This window comes from Cyprinodon tularosa, unplaced genomic scaffold, assembly GCF_016077235.1.
Source record: "Cyprinodon tularosa strain WSP-4 unplaced genomic scaffold, ASM1607723v1 ctg1036, whole genome shotgun sequence".
NCBI lineage: Eukaryota > Metazoa > Chordata > Actinopteri > Cyprinodontiformes > Cyprinodontidae > Cyprinodon > Cyprinodon tularosa.
The window spans coordinates 82,501-104,090 of record NW_024037823.1 but is presented as its reverse complement, the minus strand read 5'-3'; the positions used below and the strand labels follow the sequence as shown (position 1 = coordinate 104,090).

Here is a 21,590-nt window from a genome sequence, read left to right as displayed (position 1 = left end):
CTGGTTCTTCCAATGTGACAATGACCCAAAGCTCACAGCCAGGATAACCAAGGAGTGGCTCTGGAAGAAGCATATCTAGGTTCTGGCGTGGCCAGTCTCCAGACCTAAACCCAACAGAGAATCTTTGGAGGAAGCTCAAACTCTGCGTTTCTCAGCGACAGCCCAGAAACCTGACTGATCTAGAGAAGATCTGTGTGGAGGAGTGGGCCAACATCCCTCCTACAGTGTGTGCAAACCTGATAAGAATCTACAGGAAATGTTTGACCTCTGGAATTGCAAACACAGTTTACTATGCTAAATATTAACTTTGATTTTCTCAGATGTTCAAATACTTATTTGCAGCTGCATCACATGGAGAATAGAAAAAAGAAATTCTGATTTCTGGATTTTGTTTTTATTTAGATTATGTCTCTCATAGTGGACATGCACCTACCATGACAATTTTCGACCCTTCATGATTTCTAAGTGGAAGAACTTGCAAAATAGCAGGGTGTTCAAATACTTATTTTCCTCACTGTAAATGGAAAAGGCAAAACCCAACAGCAAAAGGGATTAAAATGCAAATGAAAAAGATATTGGCTATAAAAAAGGGAAATATGTTTGAAAATGTTTGATAAGGAAAGGTATTTATAATCAGATCTGTGGATTTTAGTATACAAATCTCCAATTAGAAATAGGATTTGAAAATATATTTTCAAATTGCAGTTTTTAATAATGAAATAGATTTACAAATGGTCTTTCATAATTCAATTTAAAATGTCCCATTACAAAATTATTTAAAAAATGTATTTTTAATAACTGTATTTTTTCATATTCCAACCTGTTATGCGTTTTGTCTTCATGTTCTGCATCTAAAATAATTTACATACTAGACTATGGATTATATCAAAAATCAGGATCCTCTGCAATGAACATAACCTGCATCCATGTCAGCTGTAAAAACAAGTTTTACTATTCAAATACACGTCCTTGAAGAAGTGTGACGAGTGCGCTCCACTAAGACGTTTAGGTGAAGATGGAGCACCAGAAGTCTGATTTAGCTCTCTTTAGATGACCTCTGTGATTTCCTTACATCTCAGGGTCAGGATGACTGGTACCGTGATGCTGACATGTACATCTGCATTAACCCGTATGGTAAGCCTATGGGAGGATTCTGGTCCCTGATTGGTTTGATGAGCATATTGGAATTAAAATTCAAGAGGTTCTGTAAACACTTAAAGCAAATACTAAGAGTATAGTAGATATTTCTATGTAATTATATTAATCACTGGGAACAATGCTACAGGTGGCAAATTTATGCATTTATTTCAAATAAAATATTGATTTCACATGAACCATGGAAGAACTATGTGTTTTTATTTACTATGTCCATCTGAGACAATTATTCATTGCAAACATCACTGATGTTGCCATAGCAACAATAAACCAGTAATTTTTAATAATCTGTCAGTGAGCGCTTGTTTTCATGCAGGACGTCCTGCAGCTGCATACCACATACTTTACATTAATAAATACCGTTATATTTGGGTTTTCTGGATGTAAAGTGAACATTTTAGAAGCACAGTGCAAAAGTTGCCCAGAGATGCTCTGATCAGAACTGAACTGATTAAAGCAGCACTTTTTATTTCTTTCCTAAATGTTTGTAGAGATGAGCTGTTAAACCATCTGAACCAGGTAAACACTTAGATGTTTTTTTGTTTTTTTAAAACATCTAATTCTGTCTGAAACCTAGAATGATATATTTCTGTAGATTAATCATTATTAGTGTGAACATTCCTCTCCATTCATTAACAGACAAGAAGATGCATTTTTTTGTCTTCCATTTTCCAGCCTGATTAAAGAAAGCAGACAAACCAGGGTTCGGTCCGGTACAAATATTTATTCTGATACAAAGAGTGACTGTGACGGCAGTAACAGCAGAACCTGTTTGTCCAAATCTACAAAAATAAAGGATTTCAGTAGAAAACGGCAGACAGCTGCTGGGCCCTTATATCCTCACAGTTTGTTTTTATTTTAACACTCCAAGGTTTTAGGAGTCTGCAGGAATCCCAGCGCTGACCCATGATCCTCAGCAGCAGGCCGCCGGCCAATCAGGTTCAAGCTCATAGCAGTTATTCTTTACAGACTTGTTAAAAATATTGAAACAATAAATTAAAAAGGAGATGCTGTAACCTTTATACAGGAAACTGAAGCCAAATGTAACAAAATCCTCTGATCTTACAGTTTTCATCCACTTCTCCTTCCACACAGATTCATCTCTTAGTTTGATATCATCTGGTTTGGACTAAATGTTCACATCTTGAAGCATTTAGTTAATTAGTTTGTTAACGAAGCTGTAAAAACTTCACTAAATCTGTTCATATTTGTATCACTATTGTAGTTAAAGTTCTTTTGAACTTTACGTTTAAAGCAACCTAAAGTTTCCTCGATGCCATCGTAGTTTGGATTCCGTTAAAATTGTGCTTCCTGTCTGCTTTACAGAAACAGGAACGCTTCATTTCATTAGCAGATCTCTAAAGTATTTACCGCTCTTTAAAATGCCAGTTTAGTGATGTAAAAATGAGACCATGATACATTATTTAAAATAATTTCCACATTTAATGTGTGATTTATCTTGCTTAACTTCAAACTAACATCCTTAACCTAAACTCTGCTGAAGCTTTGATCCAGTTGCAGATTTCAGTCTCTGTTGGTTAAAATCAATCAGCCAGATTTCTAAAAGTTCTCCAGATTTGTCAGATTGTGAAGACGTCTCTTCTTCACTGCCCTCCTCGGATCATTTCCAGTCAGGTTATGTTCTGGACTTTAACTAGGCCGTTCTAAACCCTGATTTCCCCTCCATGAAATCGTCCCTTAGTTGTTCTGGATGTAGATTTGGTCTCACTGTGATGTTATAAAAAGGAAATCCTTCAAATTCAGCTTTCATGCTTCCATCATTATGTTTCACTGTTATTTTGATTATATTCACTGCAGGCTGGGTTTAATTAAGGTTTTTGGACTCAGAACCAGAATTTCTTGGCTTGGTTTTATCAGACTGCTTAAATAAGTTTCAGCCTGGCTTCCATATTCTCTTTAAAATAAAACGGTTCTGTTCTTCAATCTCTCTCCTTGGTCCAGACATGTGGAGATGATCATCTCAGGTGCAACAGAACCAGAACTGGTCTGGATGTTCCTGCCGCCCCTTCAGTGTTTATGTGGACCTCTAGACTCCTCTCCTAGTACTTCCTTTCATCTTTTTATGTAATTTGGACAAACTTCCTGTTTTCTCTTATGTATTACTTGGGGGGTTTTCTTCTGAATTATATCTTTAAACACTGAAATCATCTGATCCTCTGGAACCTCTCTACTAATGGACTTTAGCTAAATAATGAAGGTGAGTAAATGTGAGGAAAATCCACCCAGAAAAGCAGAACTTCTCCTTCAGATTCATCAGATTCCCTTTACCTGTCTGCAGGTCTAAAACCTGGGCGCTCAAACTGGACCTCTGTTAGAGGCTGCACAAACTTATGCAAGTAGGTCACTTCAGAATTTCACAAGTTCATTTTTCTTCCCTTCACCATCAGATTAGTTTGTGTTTCTCTTGAATTGTTCAGGATAAATGTCACATTAAATGTATATAAACTTAAAAATGGTTCATCATCATCACTAAAAGCTGACGTTTTTCCTGGCGTGTGTAAAATTTTCATCTTAGTTTAAAGCTAACTACTCATATTAAAAAGAAAATCCACATCCTTCAATATAAAATAAATCTTCACCTTTAAACATTTGACTAATTTTATGCAGGATGTTTTTAACCTCAAACTGCCTGGAATAAAAATGTTGAGTTTTCAGCCTGAAAATCTAAATCCTCCCAATTGATGAGATCAGCTGATGAGGGAGCAGCAACTTTAACTGAGGAAAATGTTGATGATGTCATATTCCTGATGGATCCGTGCTGCAGGCGGCGCCGTCATTCAGACCCAATCATCAGTGGTTGGTTCCGTTCGCTGCCGTCCGCTCTCCATGAAGGGGTCAGACTCTGCTGCTGATTGGCTGATGGAGAGTGGACGCTGCGTACAGGAACTGAGGTCAAGTGTTACCAGTTGTATGAAGCCTCAAACAGCAGGTCCAGTAGAACCGGTCTGAACCTGCTGAACGGGCCTCGTTGGACCCGTCAGGAGTTCCAGGTATTCGTAGTTCTGGGCTGCAGAGAAACGCAGCCTGTAACAGATTTAGGTTCTTCAACAAAAACGCACCATCAGAGTCCTCTAGACCCATCGCAACACTCCAGAACCAACAAACAGGAAGCAGCAATGTTAGGCACCAGAACCAGCAGAGCAGCAGCGTGAAGGTCAGAACCCAGAGAGTTTAAGATCTAAAAACGGCTCTGGAGGAGTTTTCAGTCCACAGATCGGACCTCAGATCTGATAGAACCTCCTAAGAACATTATTAGACCTGAAGCTAAGTGGGAACAAACGGTACTGGATCAGAACTTCCAACCGGGCCCTATTTTTACAGGTTTTTCTCTCAAACAGCCAGACTTGTTCCTCTCTGGAAGTGTGTTGACCAACAGTTTCCGGGCTTTCTTCACATCCTGTTCATCTGCTGGACATGAACAGGAACAACAGCTAAAGTCCAAAGGAAACCTGTGGAAGACCCACAGGAAGCCCAGAGAACTGCTGGACCAGAACACAGACAGGATGGGCCGGATCAGAGGAAGGAAAGTCTGAGAGCAGAGCTTTGGATCAGAACATCTAACAGCTGCTGTTTGTTTACGGCTTTGGACAGATTAGTAAACAACCAAACCGATTAAAATCTGACCTGACATCGGTGGAAGTTAAAGTACGGAGCTCAGAGAACAGAACTCCTCAGAGGTCTCGGCTCGACCCGATACTGTTGTAGTTTAAAGTTTTTAATAACGTGTTAAAACTACATGTAGGGCTGTCCTCCTCATCTCTGAGTTTTCAGTCTCTTGAAGCCAAGAGTCCAGAACCGTCTGACCCAGGAGGTTTCCATGCTTCTGGTTCTGGTGAACTGACCCTTTAACAGCACATTGGACCTTTAAATGCTTTGCAGCAGACGCCTGCTGACTGTTTGTATCACGGCTGTTAGTGTTAATGATGATGATGATGAAGACAGACTCAGCTTAGGACTTCTGACATCAGAGCTTGTTGCCATGACAGCAGCATCCATCCAAGGGGAGGTCAGAGTGGACGCTTGTGACAGAATGAAGCTGTTAGATTGTGGTGAACAGAATCAGAACCAATCCTGAATGGACCTCCCTCTGGATTCAGAAGCAGGTTCTGTTTCCACTTCTTTACTCCGAGCAGCAGCAGATAGAACCGTCTGTTCACACCGGCTGGAAGAGCAGCGTTCGGTCCTGATGCTGGGGAGCAGCGGCAGCGAGCCCCTGGGCAAGGCACCGCCCGTCCTCAGGTAACAGGAGACAATCTTCTGGTCCAGACGCAGCTGGCGGGGGATGCTGTCCAACGGTTTGGGATCCAAATCCAGGATGGAGACGGAGGAGGAGAAGGCCTGAGGTCTGAAGTCCCTGAGATGCTTCTGAGAAGAGAGGCTGGAGGAGGAAGAGGAGGGTTAACGACCAGGAGGAAGGTCAGCTGGCGTCAACAACTAAAACATCACAAAATTACTGTTTTTAAAGATGAACTAATTACGCAACCAGAAACACATCCGGGTCCACATTGATTGTCTTCAATTAAAAAGACTGAAATTACTTAATATCTCCTTAATTGTAATAAACTTACTAAATACTATTAATGTATAAAACATTATTAATGTTTCCTGAGTGAAAAATGTTTTTCTCATCAGTTTTTTCACTCCTCTGAGTCTGATCGTTCCTGTAAATAGGATCTTATCGTACAACCAGCAGCTGATTTTTTTTAGTTTTGAATTCATAAATAAATGTAGTCATCTTGAGATTTGTTTGCCTTTCGTTGCTGTTTTATTTAATATAGTGCATAATCTAAAGAAATACAAATAATATGCAGATAAACACTGTGGAATCATATTTTGCATGTCGATAATGACGTCAGACAAGCAGTTTAATGGAGAGAATGTAAAATATGTAATTCTCTAAGAAAAGTTGTTAAACAATTTTTATAAGATGTATTTTGGTGTTCTTTGATGATTTAGAGATAAAAACAGATACTTTCAGTTTTATGATTTCATTCTTTATGGCGACCTGGATGAATGTCTGGTTGCATACATGAAAACGAGCTGATGTCACGGATCGTGACTCCGACCATTAAACTTCTACTCATCCAAAGACAGAACGTTAACACATGAAGCACAGCCTCACTCTTCATCATCGTTCTCCTCTTCAACGCCCGGAACAAGAGCAGCCATGATGGAGCAATCTTTAGCAGTCATGGCGATCCGGTACTGATGGACCTGCAGAGAAGAGGACAGAACTGGACAATTAAGATCTGAGCAAAGAAACTTCTCAGCGTCTCACTATCGGTTATGTCCATTTGGGTCAGAACCAAAGAAAGTGACCTTTGCTGCAGCGTACTCCACAGAACCGTCGTCCTCCATCGAACTTTTCTGCACTTTCTCCAGGAAGTTCTGGTCGTACGGCCCGTCTATCTGGAGGCGGGTCCTGGCGTAGAGAGAGAGAGACATCAGAGCCAAAGCTTACCTGTCAGGACAGTTTTTCCTTCAGGTCCTGGTCGACCCGGTCCTACCTGTCCTTAGGGAAGTCCTGCAGGTGTTGTTCCAGTCGGCGGTACAGAGGATAAAGTCCTTCGATGTCCAAAGTGTCCAACATCTGAGTCTGAAGGATCCTGGACAGAACGCTGTTGGTGGGTAAACCCTGAGATCCTGCATCACAGAGACAGACGGCTTCATTAAACCAAGCTGACAGTGGTTCATCAGAGAAAGAATTTCAGGAACTCCTTTTGATCAACAAGATCAAAAAAGATCCTAGAAAACTGTTGTGCCCTATGCTATGATCATGGTTGTTGGACATTGAGAAGCACTGTCCATATTTCCTGTTGACATGATGACCGGAGAAGAAAATACAGCCTATGTTTGACTTGGAGCTAAATGATTTTCGGAAATAAACTTATATTTTGAACAGACGTTGTGGTGAATTTATTCCATGTATATGCAGAATTAACTGCTTGACCATGATTTGAGCTAGAATTATCTTTCATTTATTGTTCTAACACAAAGCTAGTAGGGCGTGTGTTTATAAACAATATATAACAGCCCAAGTAATATCTAATAAAAAAAGATATTTACCTCCCCTTCCAGGGAGGACAATAAGTAAAGTATGACAAATATAAATTCCCAGCTGGCTGGGAATCAAATGTAAGTTGTTCACAATATAATTATGGCATCCAACCTGGATTGGCATTGAATATAAATCCACAACAAAACCAAAACCTTTGGAGGAACAACTCAGCAATAAAATTTGGACCCAACTCTGGATTCAAACAGAAATCTGGGCTGAATGTCCTCATTTTTGGTATAAATGTTGAAATGTTTTATTAACTCTGAATAATTCCACTTTAATAGTTCGTTTTAAAACGGATTATCTTTTTTTTTTTTTATCTCTCTGTCTGATAGAAGAAACGAGCTCTGATGATCTTTAGTTCTGCTTGAGGAGAAACTGACCATGCCGAACTCGCTCAGTGTTGAACAGACTGGCCTCACAGAAGCTCCGCCCCCCTCCTGCTCTGTCCGTCACCTGACCTCCATCTCCTCCCGAGGCGCTCAGCAGGGCGTTCACCAGGACCTTCAGACACAGACCCAGCTTCACTGTTAACTCAAACGTCTGCTTTCTGTTTCAGAAACAGTTTTCACCCACCAGTCCGACTGGACCTAAGGCAGTTTTACCTGGATGAAGTCGTTCAGGACAGCTTTGGTGGTCATGTGACCATTGATGCGGTTGTTTCCACGCAGGAAGTAGGGTCTGAGGTGATGCAGCAGAGCGTTCAGGTCGGGCGACTCGTCGCTGCCCTCTTTACTGCTGTAAATACACTGACCCCCCTGGAACACAGAAACAGATCTGAGTTTGACTGCTGCAGAACCTCACAGCTTTCCACGGTTACTGCTTTAGACCGATTAAGGTTTTATTAAAAAATAAACACCTTCGGCCCAGATAGCTGAGAAACAAGACAATAAAAGAGCTTCATAGTCTTTTAAGGTGAGAATGACCCATAGAACAAAGACTTATTAAAAAGTTAGACCAAAAATGTCAAAGAACCAAAGTTCTGCTTCACCTTAAACACTTTGAGGTTGTTCTGTGGTTCTTCTATCAGGTGCCGGATGGCGAAATGCATTCTCTGTCTGTTTCTGCACAGGAGAAGAAGAAATCAAACCAATCAGACAACAAGCCTCTGGAGAACACAGAACCAGGAAAGCAGACTGACATTTGTCTCCGTAGAAACACACGGACAGTGAAAGCATCGTCAGTGGACTCACCCTGAGAACAGGTCCAGAGGACAGTAAAGACTGCGTCTCTTCCACTTCCCATTGGCCACCTGGACAGATGAGACAGAGAACTGATTAAAAACTGTTCGGTACAGAGAAGAAAAGAGAAGCCATGTTCAACCACCCAACCTGCTGAAGGAAGTATCATCAAAAACTGATCACACCTTGACTGAGAACATCTCAAACCAGGAACAGGTCCATTAGGTCCTTTCTTAAACAGGTCCTTGACAGTTTTTTTTTAAGTTTTCTGAGTTTCATTTTTGAGCATTTCCAGTTGAGGTCATACTGAGTGCATGACCAGGCTGTGCATTGTTTCTTCTTCTTTGTTATAAGACAGTGTCTTGCCCACGACCAAAATCTAATAAATTAGAAAATATTCACAAGGAGTATATCATGTTAATCTGATTAAAATTAAAATAACTCCAATTGGGAAAAAAGTTAAAACGATTAAATTTGGTTTATTTAATATAAGACCTCTTTCCTCAAAAAGTGCCTTGAGATGACATGTGTTGTGAATTGGCGCTATAGAAATAAACTGGTTTGAATTAAATTATTTCAATCTTTAAAACACCTTTTAGATTAAAGGTTTGGATCTAAACTAACAGTCTGGTTTCTGTTTTCATTATTGTTGTTAAATTTCCCTTAAAAGTTCAGGTGTTATTGTTTTGCAAAAAGAGAGGATATCTTTTATTTTTAAATGGAAATAATCTGGTTCTGTTCTGTTTTCTAAGTTCTGGTGGACAGTGCTTAAAAGCTTGCTGCTGTTTACATTTTTACCACTAGATGTCAGTGTAACTCAAAAAGCTGATGTGAAGTTTGAACGTAGAACTGAGGAAATGTTAAAGCTGGAGTAACATCAGTAAGGAGGACTCTAAGGTCCATCAGAGGGAAATAAAAGAACATCTGAGGAGGTTCTCCAGCTGACAGGTCGACCATGTTCATGGCGTTCTAATCATGGGGGGAGCAGAAACCAGAGGAAATCAGCTCAGCTATAAACAGAACAGCTTTTGTTTTTAAATCAGTGATACAGCTTTTTCTGCACGTCTCAGAACAAAGGTGTTGATTCAGCAGCAGGATCTAGGCGGATCAAACAACATCAGAGGACAGAAACCATCAGATTGTCTCAGAAGTGAGGCTCTGAGTGGCAGAGTTTTAGTCTCAGGGTGTTTGGGTGTTTTTGTTCTTGCAGCCAAGAGAGAAGGTATTCTTTGTATTCTACTGGTAAAATAAGGACTTTGAAGTAAAGTGATTACTTTTTCTGATAAATAGGGCTTCAGTTTAGAACTATGGTGTTTTTTTTTTTTACTAAGATCCGAATTAGTTTCAACCAACGTGGTTGTTAATCTCCCTGTGGTCCAACTGATAAAATACAAAAACTAATCATAAAACATTAAGGAGGATTTGACAATAACACATGGTCTTCATCATACTTTACACACATAAACTTAAATTTTAAAAATTCGATTTCAGTGCTCTTTTAAAGAAAAATTATTTGTTTTTTAATGTTTTTAGGCAATTTATTGCATTTTTAAATTGTTCTATAGAAGGATTTCTGTAGAAAGTCTCTCTTAGTACAGTTTAAAATGAATCTTGTTTCACAAAATGATTCAGGTCTGCCCTGCGATGGACTGGCGAACTGTCCAGGGTGGACCCGGCCTGTCGCTCGTAGACAGCTGGAGATAGGCACCAGCACCCCTCGCCACCCAGCTTGGGACAAGCGTGACAGAAAATGCATGAATGGATGATTCAGGTCTTCCTGTTTGAAGGGTAAATCATACTTCAACATAACCTTCAACGGAGGCCATAGTAAAGAACGGCTCGTTTCAATAATATCTTAACACTAACTGAGCAGCCTTGTTCTGGAATACCTGCAACCTTAACAGATCTGATTTGCTGGCAGCAGACAAATATAACAGAACAGATTTCTGATAAAGAACTGAAGATTGAACAACTAGTTCAAACCAAAACTGTCGGAGAATAAAAGAGGAATATCTCCTTACCAGAGTAACACCTTTATCAATTTTCTTAATAATACTTTCAATGCGATAAGATCATCCACAACTGTGGATTATCATAAAACAGGTTTCTGCATCCAATTACTATTGATCTAGTTTTGCCGACATTCATTAGGTTTTGGGTAGGTAAGGTATCTGAACCCTGCGTGTTCTCATGGCTCTACCTTGTAGTGCTGGTGCATGCAGTAGCGACACACTCTGGTCTTGATGTCCTTGCTGACGTGTTTGGGGGACGGCAGGAAGCCACATTTAGGCTGGAAGCAGAAAATCATTAAAAAAAAAAGGTGCTGAGTGACACACTGACTTGTGTGGGTGACTCGTCCACTGAGTGGACTTCATGTGTACCTTGATCTCGATGCAGAGGGGCGGGCTGGGTGTTTGCTGGTGCAGGGTCGGAGACGTGAGGTTGGGCAGGCAGAGTGCGCAGCCGCTGTAGATGTCCATGACTTTATCACAGCGCCAGGCTGAAACAGAAATAAAGAGTTCAGCTGGGTCTATTTTTACTGCATTGGTGCAGGTTTGAAGGCAGAGTCTGCAGAGGGTCAGTGATTCAGAGAAAAGAGACACGGAGTCCTGGAGGTGCTCAGACCACAGCTGTTAAACTAGACATGGACATGGTGTGTACATTTGGGAAATGAAGGAGCTGGTCATAGACCGTGGGAGGTAGGGACCAAAGACGGTGCTACTGGAGGGGCCTGAGGTGGAGGCTGTGGATTCATATAAATACCTTGGGGATGTGGCTGGACAATAAACTGGACTGGTCAACACACATCAACCACCTGCACAGGAAGACACAGAGCAGGATGCACTTCCTGAGACTGAGGTCATTCAACATCTGCAACAAGCTGTTGGAGATGTTCTACTAGTCTGTGGTTACCAGTGTCCTCTTATACACCCTGGTGTGCTGGGGGAGCAGCACATCCAAGAAGGACACCTCCAGACTGGACAAATTGGTCAGGCGAGCCGGCTCTGTGATTGTCAAGAAGCTGGACTCTTTAGGGATGGTGGCAGAGACAAGGACACTTAACAAACTGCTGGACATGATGGACAATGCCAGCCACCCTCTACACACTGTCTTCACCACTCATAGGAGCCTGATCAGTGGGAGAATACTCCTCCTTAAATATAGGACCAACAGACTGCTGAACTCCTTTGTTCCTCAAGCCATCAAGCTGTACAACTCCACATATGGGGGAAGGAGGAGGTGAAAGGAAGAGGGACAAGGGTCAGCATCTTGCACAAAATATTACCTATTGAGGGGAGTGGCAGCCTATTGGTTTGGGGATAGAACTTGGAGTACTGGGGTTATGAGTTTGAACTCCACTCTCATAGACTGCCACTCTGGGTCTCTGAGCAAGACCCTTAACCCCACACTGCTCCTTAAGGGGATGGGCTAAATGCAGAGGTAAATTTCTCCAATGTGAGATCAATAAAGTTAAATTACTATTATTATTATCATTATCAATCAGATGCAACATTCCTCTCTCTCACCGTGCAATAACACATGCTAACTACTGTGTAGTCTTTCCTTAACTCTCTACTGTGCAGATATTTAGGACATTAAGACTTTTCTTACGCTCTTTTGTACTATATACACTCTTTTATATTGTCTATTGTATTTCTATCTTTAATGGCATCTTGCTTTAACTCTTTGTACTCTATATAAGCTATTGGACCCAGAATTTCCCTGAAGGAGTAATCCCAAGGTACAAATAAAGTTAAGTCTAAGTCCAAGTCTGAGGACCAGGGTGGAGAACCACTGTCTCGGCGGGTTTGATGGACAGAAGAAGGAAACTTTCTACCAACAGTTAGTCGCTCTGAGTGTCAGAGAACAACAGGAACATAAACGTGTCTCACCGGGTCTCTGATGCTGAATCTTGATGGATAGCTGTCGAACAAACTCCAGCGGCAGTCTGACAACTTCCTGCACACCAAACCAAGAGATGAAACTTCAGCCTTTTGGAACAAGTTCAACTTAAAACACACATTATTCTGGAAAATTCACAGAAATCCTGGGATGATGCTTTGAAGAGTCTGATTTAGCTTCAGGAATGAAGCTGTTTATGTGAAATGTTCCAGGTGGGAAGGGGATCCATTTGACCAGAGAACATGACTCATGTGATTAAAACCCTCCAGACTCTAACAGAGTTACTCTCCGGTTCTGATGGATTTCAGCATCATTCTGTGGTTCTGAGTGGATTCTGAACTTGGCTGAACTAAATCAAGCTAACCTGAAATCATTAAGTTTATGTTTGCATGTCTCAAAAAACAGGAATCAAATGACTCACTCTTTAAAATTTAAATAAATTATTCATGAACTGCAGGAGAATCCAGATCTGATTTGAAGGAAAAGTTCCGCTATTAAATTAAGATCATGAATATTCAAAGAAAAAAATATAGTTTTCATTTTGGTTATTGAGCCCATGTTTGTAATGTAAAATGGTTCTGATCGTGTTAATGAACCCAAACTGTTTCTTACCCCACTGTGGACGAACTTTCCCCCCAGCAGGCTGCTCATGACGTTGGAGCTGAAGTCCACGATGTTCTGGATCTGCCTGAAGGCCTGCTCCGCCGTCTGAACATCACATCAACAAAAGAACACATCTTGATCTCAGAACTCGGGTCAAACTTCATTACTAAGAAGGACCGACCCGTCCTCTATGACCTCCCAGGAAACCCACAGAGGCAGAACAGAACCCTGATCACTTGGTGACCCGTTCAAACAGGGAGCCAGCAGCTCCGTCCTGCTGACACCAAACAGGCCAGCAGAACCGGGCCAGGATGTAAGAAAGGAGCATGAAGGCAAATGTATTCAGATGGAATGAAAATCAGCCTCTGGCTTCATGCAAATGAAAGGAGGAGATCTGATACAGAACCTCAGCTGCACAGAAACCAGAACTTCATGTGTCAGCTGCTCCTTTCAGTCAGAACTTTGATCAAGATTGGATTGTTTACTAAGACCCAAACTGGGTGGTTCCTGAAGCTCAGAGCCTAAAATCTATAATACTGTATTTTGAACACCCTTTGTGAAGTTACTCATTAACGATTATAGTACAATGGGTGAGGTTCTGGGACGAAATGGGTGAGGTTCTGGGACGAAATGGGTGAGGTTCTGGGACAAATTGGGTGAGGTTCTGGGACGAAATGGGTGAGGTTCTGGGACGAAATGGGTGAGGTTCTGGGACGAAATGGGTGAGGTTCTGGGCCGAAATGGGTGAGGTTCTGGGACGAAATGGGTGAGGTTCTGGGGCGAAATGGGTGAGGTTCTGGGACGAAATGGGTGAGGTTCTGGGGCGAAATGGGTGAGGTTCTGGGACGAAATGGGTGAGGTTCTGGGGCGAAATGGGTGAGGTTCTGGGACGAAATGGGTGAGGTTCTGGGAAGAAATGGGTGAGGTTCTGGGATGAAATGGGTGAGGTTCTGGGATGAAATGGGTGAGGTTCTGGGACAAATTGGGTGAGGTTCTGGGCTGAAATGGGTGAGGTTCTGGGCTGAAATGGGTGAGGTTCTGGGCTGAAATGGGTGAGGTTCTGGGACGAAATGGGTGAGGTTCTGGGACGAAATGGGTGAGGTTCTGGGACGAAATGGGTGAGGTTCTGGGACGAAATGGGTGAGGTTCTGGGAAGAAATGGGTGAGGTTCTGGGAAGAAATGGGTGAGGTTCTGGGACGAAATGGGTGAGGTTCTGGGACGAAATGGGTGAGGTTCTGGGACGAAATGGGTGAGGTTCTGGGACGAAATGGGTGAGGTTCTGGGAAGAAATGGGTGAGGTTCTGGGAAGAAATGGGTGAGGTTCTGGGCTGGTTAAAAAGCAGCCAAATTCCAATCAAACTCCAGTCCACAGACCTGTGGGTCCAGACCAACTCAACAGAAGAGAAGGTTCGGATCTCAGAAAGAATGAAGCCTTCCATTGAACAAAAACTTACACTGAAATATTTACAGTAAATATGTAAGCTGTCTGACAGCAGCAATTAACATAAACTTATGACCTGCTGTAAAAACCCCAGCACCAAAACAAACTTTTCCAAGACAGAAATAAATTTCAATGCACCAAAACTCGCCTACAGTGAAATATGACTGATTCAGTTTTATTTCATTTAAGGAGCAATAAATACTTGATGGGTTTTTTGGGAGTTTGACCTTTTATGGAGGGTTTGTTTTAACCTTAATTATTAAACTAAATCCCACTTAGCCTAAAACAATAACTTAACACATCTTGAATAACAACAGAAACCCCTTCAGTCTAATGTTAAGTGTCAACATTCCTTTGTTTGGTCTGTAAATAGCCATCAGTCTGAGCTCTGAGGAGCATTATCTCAAAGAAATATGTTTGTTATGAAAAACAACATGAGGTGATGAATCAGTAGTTTAATACCAAACAAGTCAGGTGTGATGATTCATCAGGTGGAAAGGCTGTAGATAATCACAGAGTGGGTAACTGTGGAAGGATAGTAGCCTTGGATCTGCTGGAGGGCGTCGCCAATGGAAGAACGAGGAGGCAGTGACCTGCTGGAACATGATGATGCCTCAACTTTAGCTGGTATTTATTTTTCAGCCTCTAAGAGGGGTTTACTGGGAGGAACCGTTCAGCTTCCAACTACCTTTCATGCAACTGGAGGGTTTAAAGCTGATGACATGTCCTTTATATGGATGGATGGATGGATGGATGGATGGATGGATGGATGGATGGATGGATGGATGGATGGATGGATGGATGGATGGATGGATGGATGGATGGATGGATGGATGGATGGATGGATGGATGGATGGATGGACGGACGGACGGATGGATGAGAAGCACAAAGGATTAGTAATAAGGTCAGCTTATAAGAGGAACAGACACGTACCTGTGGAGGGTTCTCAGAATCTTCTGCTGGATATTTGAGGAGACGTAAAACTCTGCAGTGCTGCAAGAATAGACAGAGCTCCAGTTAGGATTTTAAATCTAACCGAGTCTCACTTTTACCTGCAGAACTGGTATAATCCAGCAGAAAAGTCAGTGCTGATCTTTTGGATCCAATGAAGCTGTTCTCATTTTGCTGCAGTGACTCTTTAACCTCCCTAAAAGATGGAAACTAACTCATGAACAACCGGTTCTATTTCATCCCTACTGACCGCCAGAGGGCGGTGCTGAAAGCACTGAATGTTCCCTTCGGGCATGCGCAGTTCGAGTAATTATACCAACAGAGTCACACCTGTGACACCGGATGACCACTCAGAAGCTATATAGCCTGGTGTCATCCTTTGCTCTGCTCCTTTTTTCTTCTCGCAAGCGGTTCGCTAACTTCCCCGTTGTCTGAAGCCCCTGTCTCTTGACCGGAGTTGCGGTTATTCTCCGCCCTCCCAGGGCTGCAACGGGTCGATTCTGAAGATTACGGAAGGTAAGTGAGTTGTTTGCTGGTGATGGTAGCGTCCGCGCCCCCTCTCCCGGCTCACGACTTTAGCTTTTTACCTACAGCTTCGTGCTGTTTTGTTCCGAACTGGTGACGGCAGCGTTTTCGCCCCTACTCCCAGTGTGAATAACTTCACTGCCGAAGTTATATACGGCTAACGTAGTTAGCTTCTTTAGTTTGTTGGTGTTATAACTGGTGACGGCAGCGGTTTTCGCCCCCTCTCCCAGTATATTCCCTACTTTTGCATCCTTTTTTTCACCGGTCTGCGCTGCTATAATTACTGACGCCCCCTCTCCCAACCAAGTCTGGTCTACTTCGTTGCCTAAGTTGGAGACGGCTAACGTTGTTAGCCTTTTTTGGTTTGTTTGCAGCCTTCTTCATCGGTCTGCTTAATTATAAATGGTGACGGCAGCGTTTTCGCCCCCTCTCCCAATATCAACCTTTTTTTGCAGCCTTTTCGTTGGTCTGCTCTCTTAATTGGTGACGGCAGCGTTTATCGCTCCTACTCCCTACTTAAGTTGCCATACAGCTAACGTTGTTAGCTTTTTTTGTTTATTGCTTTTATACCTGGTGACGGTAGCGGTTCTCGCCCCCTCTCCCGGTATCGGCCGCCTTGTGTCCGCAGCCTCTCTTGTTTTATCCGCTATAATTGGTGACGGCAGCGTTGTTCGCTCCTACTTCCAACTTAAGTTTCCATACAGCTAACGTTGTTAGCTTTTTTGGTTTTATACCTGGTGACGGTAGCGGTTCTCGCCCCCTCTCCCAGTATCGGCTGCCTTGTGCTCGCAGCCTCTTTCGTTTCTCTGCTGTAATTGGTGACGGCTGCGTTTGCGCCCCCTCTCCCGATTTTCGATAACTTTCTGTTCTTTAAGCCTTGTCGGCCTTCAACATGGATGGCTCTCACAGCTGCATAGATTGTGGGGCTGCCCTGCAGGCAGAGGATGGCCACGACCTGTGCCCTACCTGCCTTGGACATGAGCACCTTTTGGAGGCGCTGTCTGAGAACCCCTGTATGAACTGCAGCTTTATGCCCCATGCAGTGAGGGTGGCCCGGTTGGCCCAGTTGTGCCCCCAGGAGGGCTCGGACCTTCCGCCCTCTGGGCAGGTGGTTCCCCCCAAGCGTTCTAAGCGCCGTGGTGGGACCACAGCATCTGTGCCCCTCCCCCGGAGGAAGCGGGCCAAACCTGACCAGGGCCTGTCCACAAGGGTGGAGCAGTTGTCAGCAGAGCTGGCAGAGATGAAGTCCTTGTTGCAGACACGGCAATCTGATCCCTCGCTCCCAGTGGTTGGGCTCTCTTCCCCACCAATGCCCGAGCTGGTTGTAGAGGATGACGTTATCTCTCTGGCTGCCTCCGCTTCTCATTTTAGAGATGAGGAGGAGGCAGGGTCCTCTCAAGCCTCTGAGGCTGGTTCATTTTCATCTCAGAGTGCGGTTGGAGAGGCCGGTGACGGTTCCATGCGGGAGGTCATGTCTATGGCCCTGAAGCAGCTGCAGCTGGAACTCCCACAAGGAGAGGCATCCAGCTCTGGCAGTGCTTTTTTCAGACGTGGAAGGGCTCCTACTCCTTTTTCTGTACCTCCATCAGAGGAGTACCTGAAGGAGTTACACGCCTGTTGGCGGGAACCGAGAGCGCTGTCGCGTCTCTCCTCGGATGGTCGTGTATTAGCTGCCATGCATGAGTCAGTGAAGGCCGGCCTGGACCGTATGCCAGCAATTGAACCAGCTGTTGCTTCACTGATTGTGTCACCAGATGAAGCCCTGCGTCCTGATGTCCGGTGCCCGCGGACTCAATGTCGGGTTACAGATGACCTCCTCTGTAAGGCGTACAATGCAGGAGCGCGTGCTGGCCGCCTTGGCAATTCCCTGGCGCACCTCATGTTTGCCCTGTCTGCATCTGTTCAGGACACTGGTGGTGCAAGTGCGGCGATTGGTTATAGTGACGCAGCGCTGCAGGCCTTCGCGCTGATGACCAGAGAGCTTGGACGGGTCATGTCTTTCCTTGTCCAAGCTCGTAGACAGGTCTGGTTGGCACAGTCTCCTCTGACTGAAGCATGCCGTAGGACCCTCAGGGGTGTCCCGGTTGTACCAGGGGAGCTGTTTGGATCAGCTGCCTTGGAGGCGCTGGAACGGACTGCTCAGGCACGTCAGACTAGCCAGCAGCTTTCCGGCCTTCGCAGGAGCATACCTGCCTTTCCCCAGCGTTCGGGCCGCCCTGCCACTACCCCCAGCGTTCAGCCACGACCTCAGACTGGTGGCAGACCTGTTGGTTCCTATCCCCATGATGTGCGGCAGAGACCGAGAAGGGACTTTCGTGAGCCAGTCTGCCGCCCTGTTAGACAGACCCGGGCCTCAAATCCTGGACGCCCTCCCCCCAGAGCCCCCAGGGGCCGTGGGGATAGAAGATGATGCCACCGGGCCAGCCGTCGGACATTTTTCCCATCAGCAGCTGAATTTCTGGGCTGCTCATGCCGTAGATCCATGGGTGGTTGCCACCTTAACCAATGGCTACAGGCTCCAGTTCCGACGGCGGCCCCCCCTCTCACACCGGGTCAAGATGACTGTCATCACAGACCCGGTGAAATCTCAGGCACTAGACCAGGAGCTTTCCGCCCTCCTGGGCAAGGGGGCAATCGAGTCTGTAGATCCTCTGCAGCAACCCAGAGGCTACTACTCCACATACTTCCTTGTGGCCAAGAAGACCGGCGGTTTTCGCCCCATTTTAGATCTAAGGGGACTGAATCGGTACCTGAAGGTCCTTCCCTTCCACATGCTCACCATAACAGAGGTCCTTCAGACCATTGTGGCGGGAGATTGGTTTACATCAGTAGATCTGACAGACGCCTACTTTCACGTGCCTATTGCGGCAGAACATCGCCGTTTTCTCAGGTTCGCCTATCGGGGGCGCCATTGGCAATTCCGGGTGCTCCCATTCGGGCTCTCCCTTTCCCCGAGGGTGTTTACTCGATGCGTGAAAGCAGCCCTCTCTCCTCTACAGGCCTCCGGAGTCAGGATTCTGCCATACCTGGACGATTGGCTTCTTTGTGCTCCCTCTCAGGTAGCTGCCTCTCGGGATACGTCCCAGCTTCTACTTCATGTGTCAATGTTAGGCCTCAAAGTCAACTTGGCAAAGAGTTGTCTGGTTCCATCTCAGACAACCACCTTTCTTGGGATGCATCTGGACTCTGCTACCATGATGGCCCGTCCATCTGTTCACAGGGTGGACGACATACTCCAGCTTGTCCGTCGATTCAGACTGGGCAGGGAGTTTCCCTACATCACCTTCCTGCGAATGCTGGGCAAACTGACATCAGTCACTCGTGTCGTGCCCTTAGGGCTGCTCCTTCTGCGTCCTTTGCAGCGATGGCTCAACAGCTTTCGCCTAGACGCCAGGCTGCACAGGCATCGCAGGCTAATGGTGACCAGGAGCTGCCTCCATGCCCTAGCTCCTTGGCGAGACGGGACCCTTTTGTCCAGTGGTGTTCCAATGGGGCTAGTAGTGTGTCGAAGGGAGGTGGTCACCACGGATGCCAGCCTCATGGGCTGGGGTGCCGTGTGGCAACACAGAGCTGTTCGGGGTCTCTGGGACCCAAGGGAGCGCACCGAACACATAAATGTGCTGGAGCTGCGGGCTGTGCACATGGCCCTCAGGTGCCTTCTGCCCCACCTAGAGGGAAGGAACGTGCTGATTCGGACAGACAACACCTCTGTTGTTTATCATATAAACCACCAAAGTGGCACCAGGTCAGCACGTCTCTTGAAGGTGTCGAGGGATCTCCTGGAATGGGCGTATCCCCGTCTGTGTACCCTGGGCGCAGCGTATCTGCCAGGACGGCAGAACCAGGTTGCGGACTCTCTATCCCGCCAGGCACCTGCTCCGGGAGAGTGGTCTCTTCACCCCGACGTAGTGCGCATAATCTGGAACCTCTTTGGGCAGGCAGAGGTAGATCTGTTCGCCACAGAGGAGTCGACCCATTGCCCCCTATGGTATTCCCTAACCGGGATGGCGGGCGCACTGGGCCAGGATGCACTGGCTCATCCATGGCCGCAGGTTCTCCTGTATGCCTTTCCACCCCTCTCACTGGTTTGGCCGACTCTACGGAGGGTTCTCAAGCAGGGCCACAGAGTGTTGCTGGTAGCTCCGTTCTGGCCAGCGCGGCCGTGGTTCCCGCTGCTTTGGAGTCTGTGTCACGGTACTCCATGGCGTCTTCCAGCAAGGAGGGATCTGCTGTCTCAGTTGGGGGGACAGATATGGCACCCCAACCCTCAACGTCTCCAGCTGTGGGCATGGCCCCTGGGAGGCTGACTGGGTGTTCAGACACCGTGAGACACACCGTATTGAGTGCTAGGGCTTCCTCCACTCGGCTGCAGTATGCTAACAGATGGCGCCTCTTTTCTCAGTGGTGCTCTGCCCACAATGAGAACCCGCTTTCCTGCTCGGTGCCCACTATTTTGGAGTTCCTCCAGTCTCTCCTTGATAAGGGCCGCTCTCCTTCGACCCTTAAAGTGTATGTTGCAGCAATTTCATGTCTTCACCGAACTGTTGACAACCGTACAGTGGGGCGCCATGAACTGGTTTCACTTTTTCTGCGTGGTGCTCGTAGGTTGTGCCAGCGGCCAGCCCCACGAGCCCCAGATTGGGATCTGCCATTGGTTCTCACAGCTCTGTGCCACCCTCCATTCGAGCCTTTGGCACAAGCAGAACTCAAGTGGCTTTCCTGCAAGGCTGCTTTCCTGATGGCTATCGTCTCAGCTAAGAGGGTCAGCGAGCTACATGCTCTTTCTGTCAGCCCTAGGTGTATCAGGTGGAATCCAGATGGCTCTGGTGTTACCCTGTGGCCTAATACTGCGTTGTGCCTAAGGTGTTGTCTCCTTTTCACCGTAACCAGCCATTGCGGCTCGCTCGGTTTCAGCCCCAATCTGGTACAACTGAGAATGAGTCGGAGTTGTTGTGCCCAGTAAGAGCGTTGGAGGCATACATTGCAGCCACCGCCAATCTGAGACGCTCGGACCAGCTTTTCCTATGCTATGGGGGTCCAAGGTTAGGCTGTCCTCTTTCTAAACAGCGTCTGTCCCATTGGATTGTGAGTGTCATCTGCCACGCCTACGCTGCAGGTCACTGCTCCCTGCCAGTCGGTGTGAGAGCACATTCCACCAGGAGCGTCACCGCTTCCTGGGCTGCTTTGAGAGGGGTTCCGCTGGAAGCTATATGTGCTGCTGCTTCATGGGCTTCCCCAACCACCTTCACCAGGTTCTACAGTGTCAATGTGGCTGCCCCTCATCCCCTGGGTCAGGTCCTTTTACAAGGTTCTGCTGGGCCTCCTCTGTGAGGTATGTGCTCAGGATTCCTTGTGACATCGTTGGCATTAGTCATTCAGTGCTTTCAGCACCGCCCTCTGGCGGTCAGTAGGGATGAAATAGAACGAAAGTTACGTATGTAACTACGGTTCTATGAATCCCGGATGACCGCCAGAGCTTCTCTGTCACTCAGAATCCTTGCTTTTGCGAGAAGATTCTGTAGGAGCAGAGCAAAGGATGACACCAGGCTATATAGCTTCTGAGTGGTCATCCGGTGTCACAGGTGTGACTCTGTTGGTATAATTACTCGAACTGCGCATGCCCGAAGGGAACATTCAGTGCTTTCAGCACCGCCCTCTGGCGGTCATCCGGGATTCATAGAACCGTAGTTACATACGTAACTTTCGATTTATACAACGTTACCTCAGAATGACAGTAGGAAGGAAAACAA

The 21,590-nt window shown here is 45.6% G+C and overlaps 1 protein-coding gene across 2 annotated transcripts in view; it reads right to left on the bottom strand.

The window, feature by feature from the left end:
* Positions 1-3,487: 3,487 nt before the first annotated feature.
* The window catches only part of ippk (inositol 1,3,4,5,6-pentakisphosphate 2-kinase), a 25,187-nt gene continuing 7,084 nt past the window's right edge, over positions 3,488-21,590 (bottom strand). The window contains exons 1-14 of one of the 2 annotated variants that reach the window (XM_038281774.1): positions 15,052-15,149; positions 14,826-14,959; positions 12,931-13,026; positions 12,309-12,375; positions 10,797-10,915; positions 10,616-10,705; positions 8,428-8,486; positions 8,226-8,298; positions 7,840-7,992; positions 7,618-7,738; positions 6,684-6,819; positions 6,496-6,598; positions 6,299-6,390; positions 3,488-5,554 (exon numbers count right to left, since the gene is read on the bottom strand). In XM_038281774.1, coding sequence (XP_038137702.1) covers positions 5,236-5,554; positions 6,299-6,390; positions 6,496-6,598; positions 6,684-6,819; positions 7,618-7,738; positions 7,840-7,992; positions 8,226-8,298; positions 8,428-8,486; positions 10,616-10,705; positions 10,797-10,915; positions 12,309-12,375; positions 12,931-12,969 — 1,371 coding nt within the window. In that variant the 5' untranslated portion in view covers positions 12,970-13,026; positions 14,826-14,959; positions 15,052-15,149 and the 3' untranslated portion in view covers positions 3,488-5,235. Of the gene's footprint in view, positions 5,555-6,298; positions 6,391-6,495; positions 6,599-6,683; positions 6,820-7,617; positions 7,739-7,839; positions 7,993-8,225; positions 8,299-8,427; positions 8,487-10,615; positions 10,706-10,796; positions 10,916-12,308; positions 12,376-12,930; positions 13,027-14,825; positions 14,960-15,051; positions 15,150-15,297; positions 15,358-21,590 lie in introns of those variants that run through there. The other variant, XM_038281773.1, reaches the window with a different exon arrangement.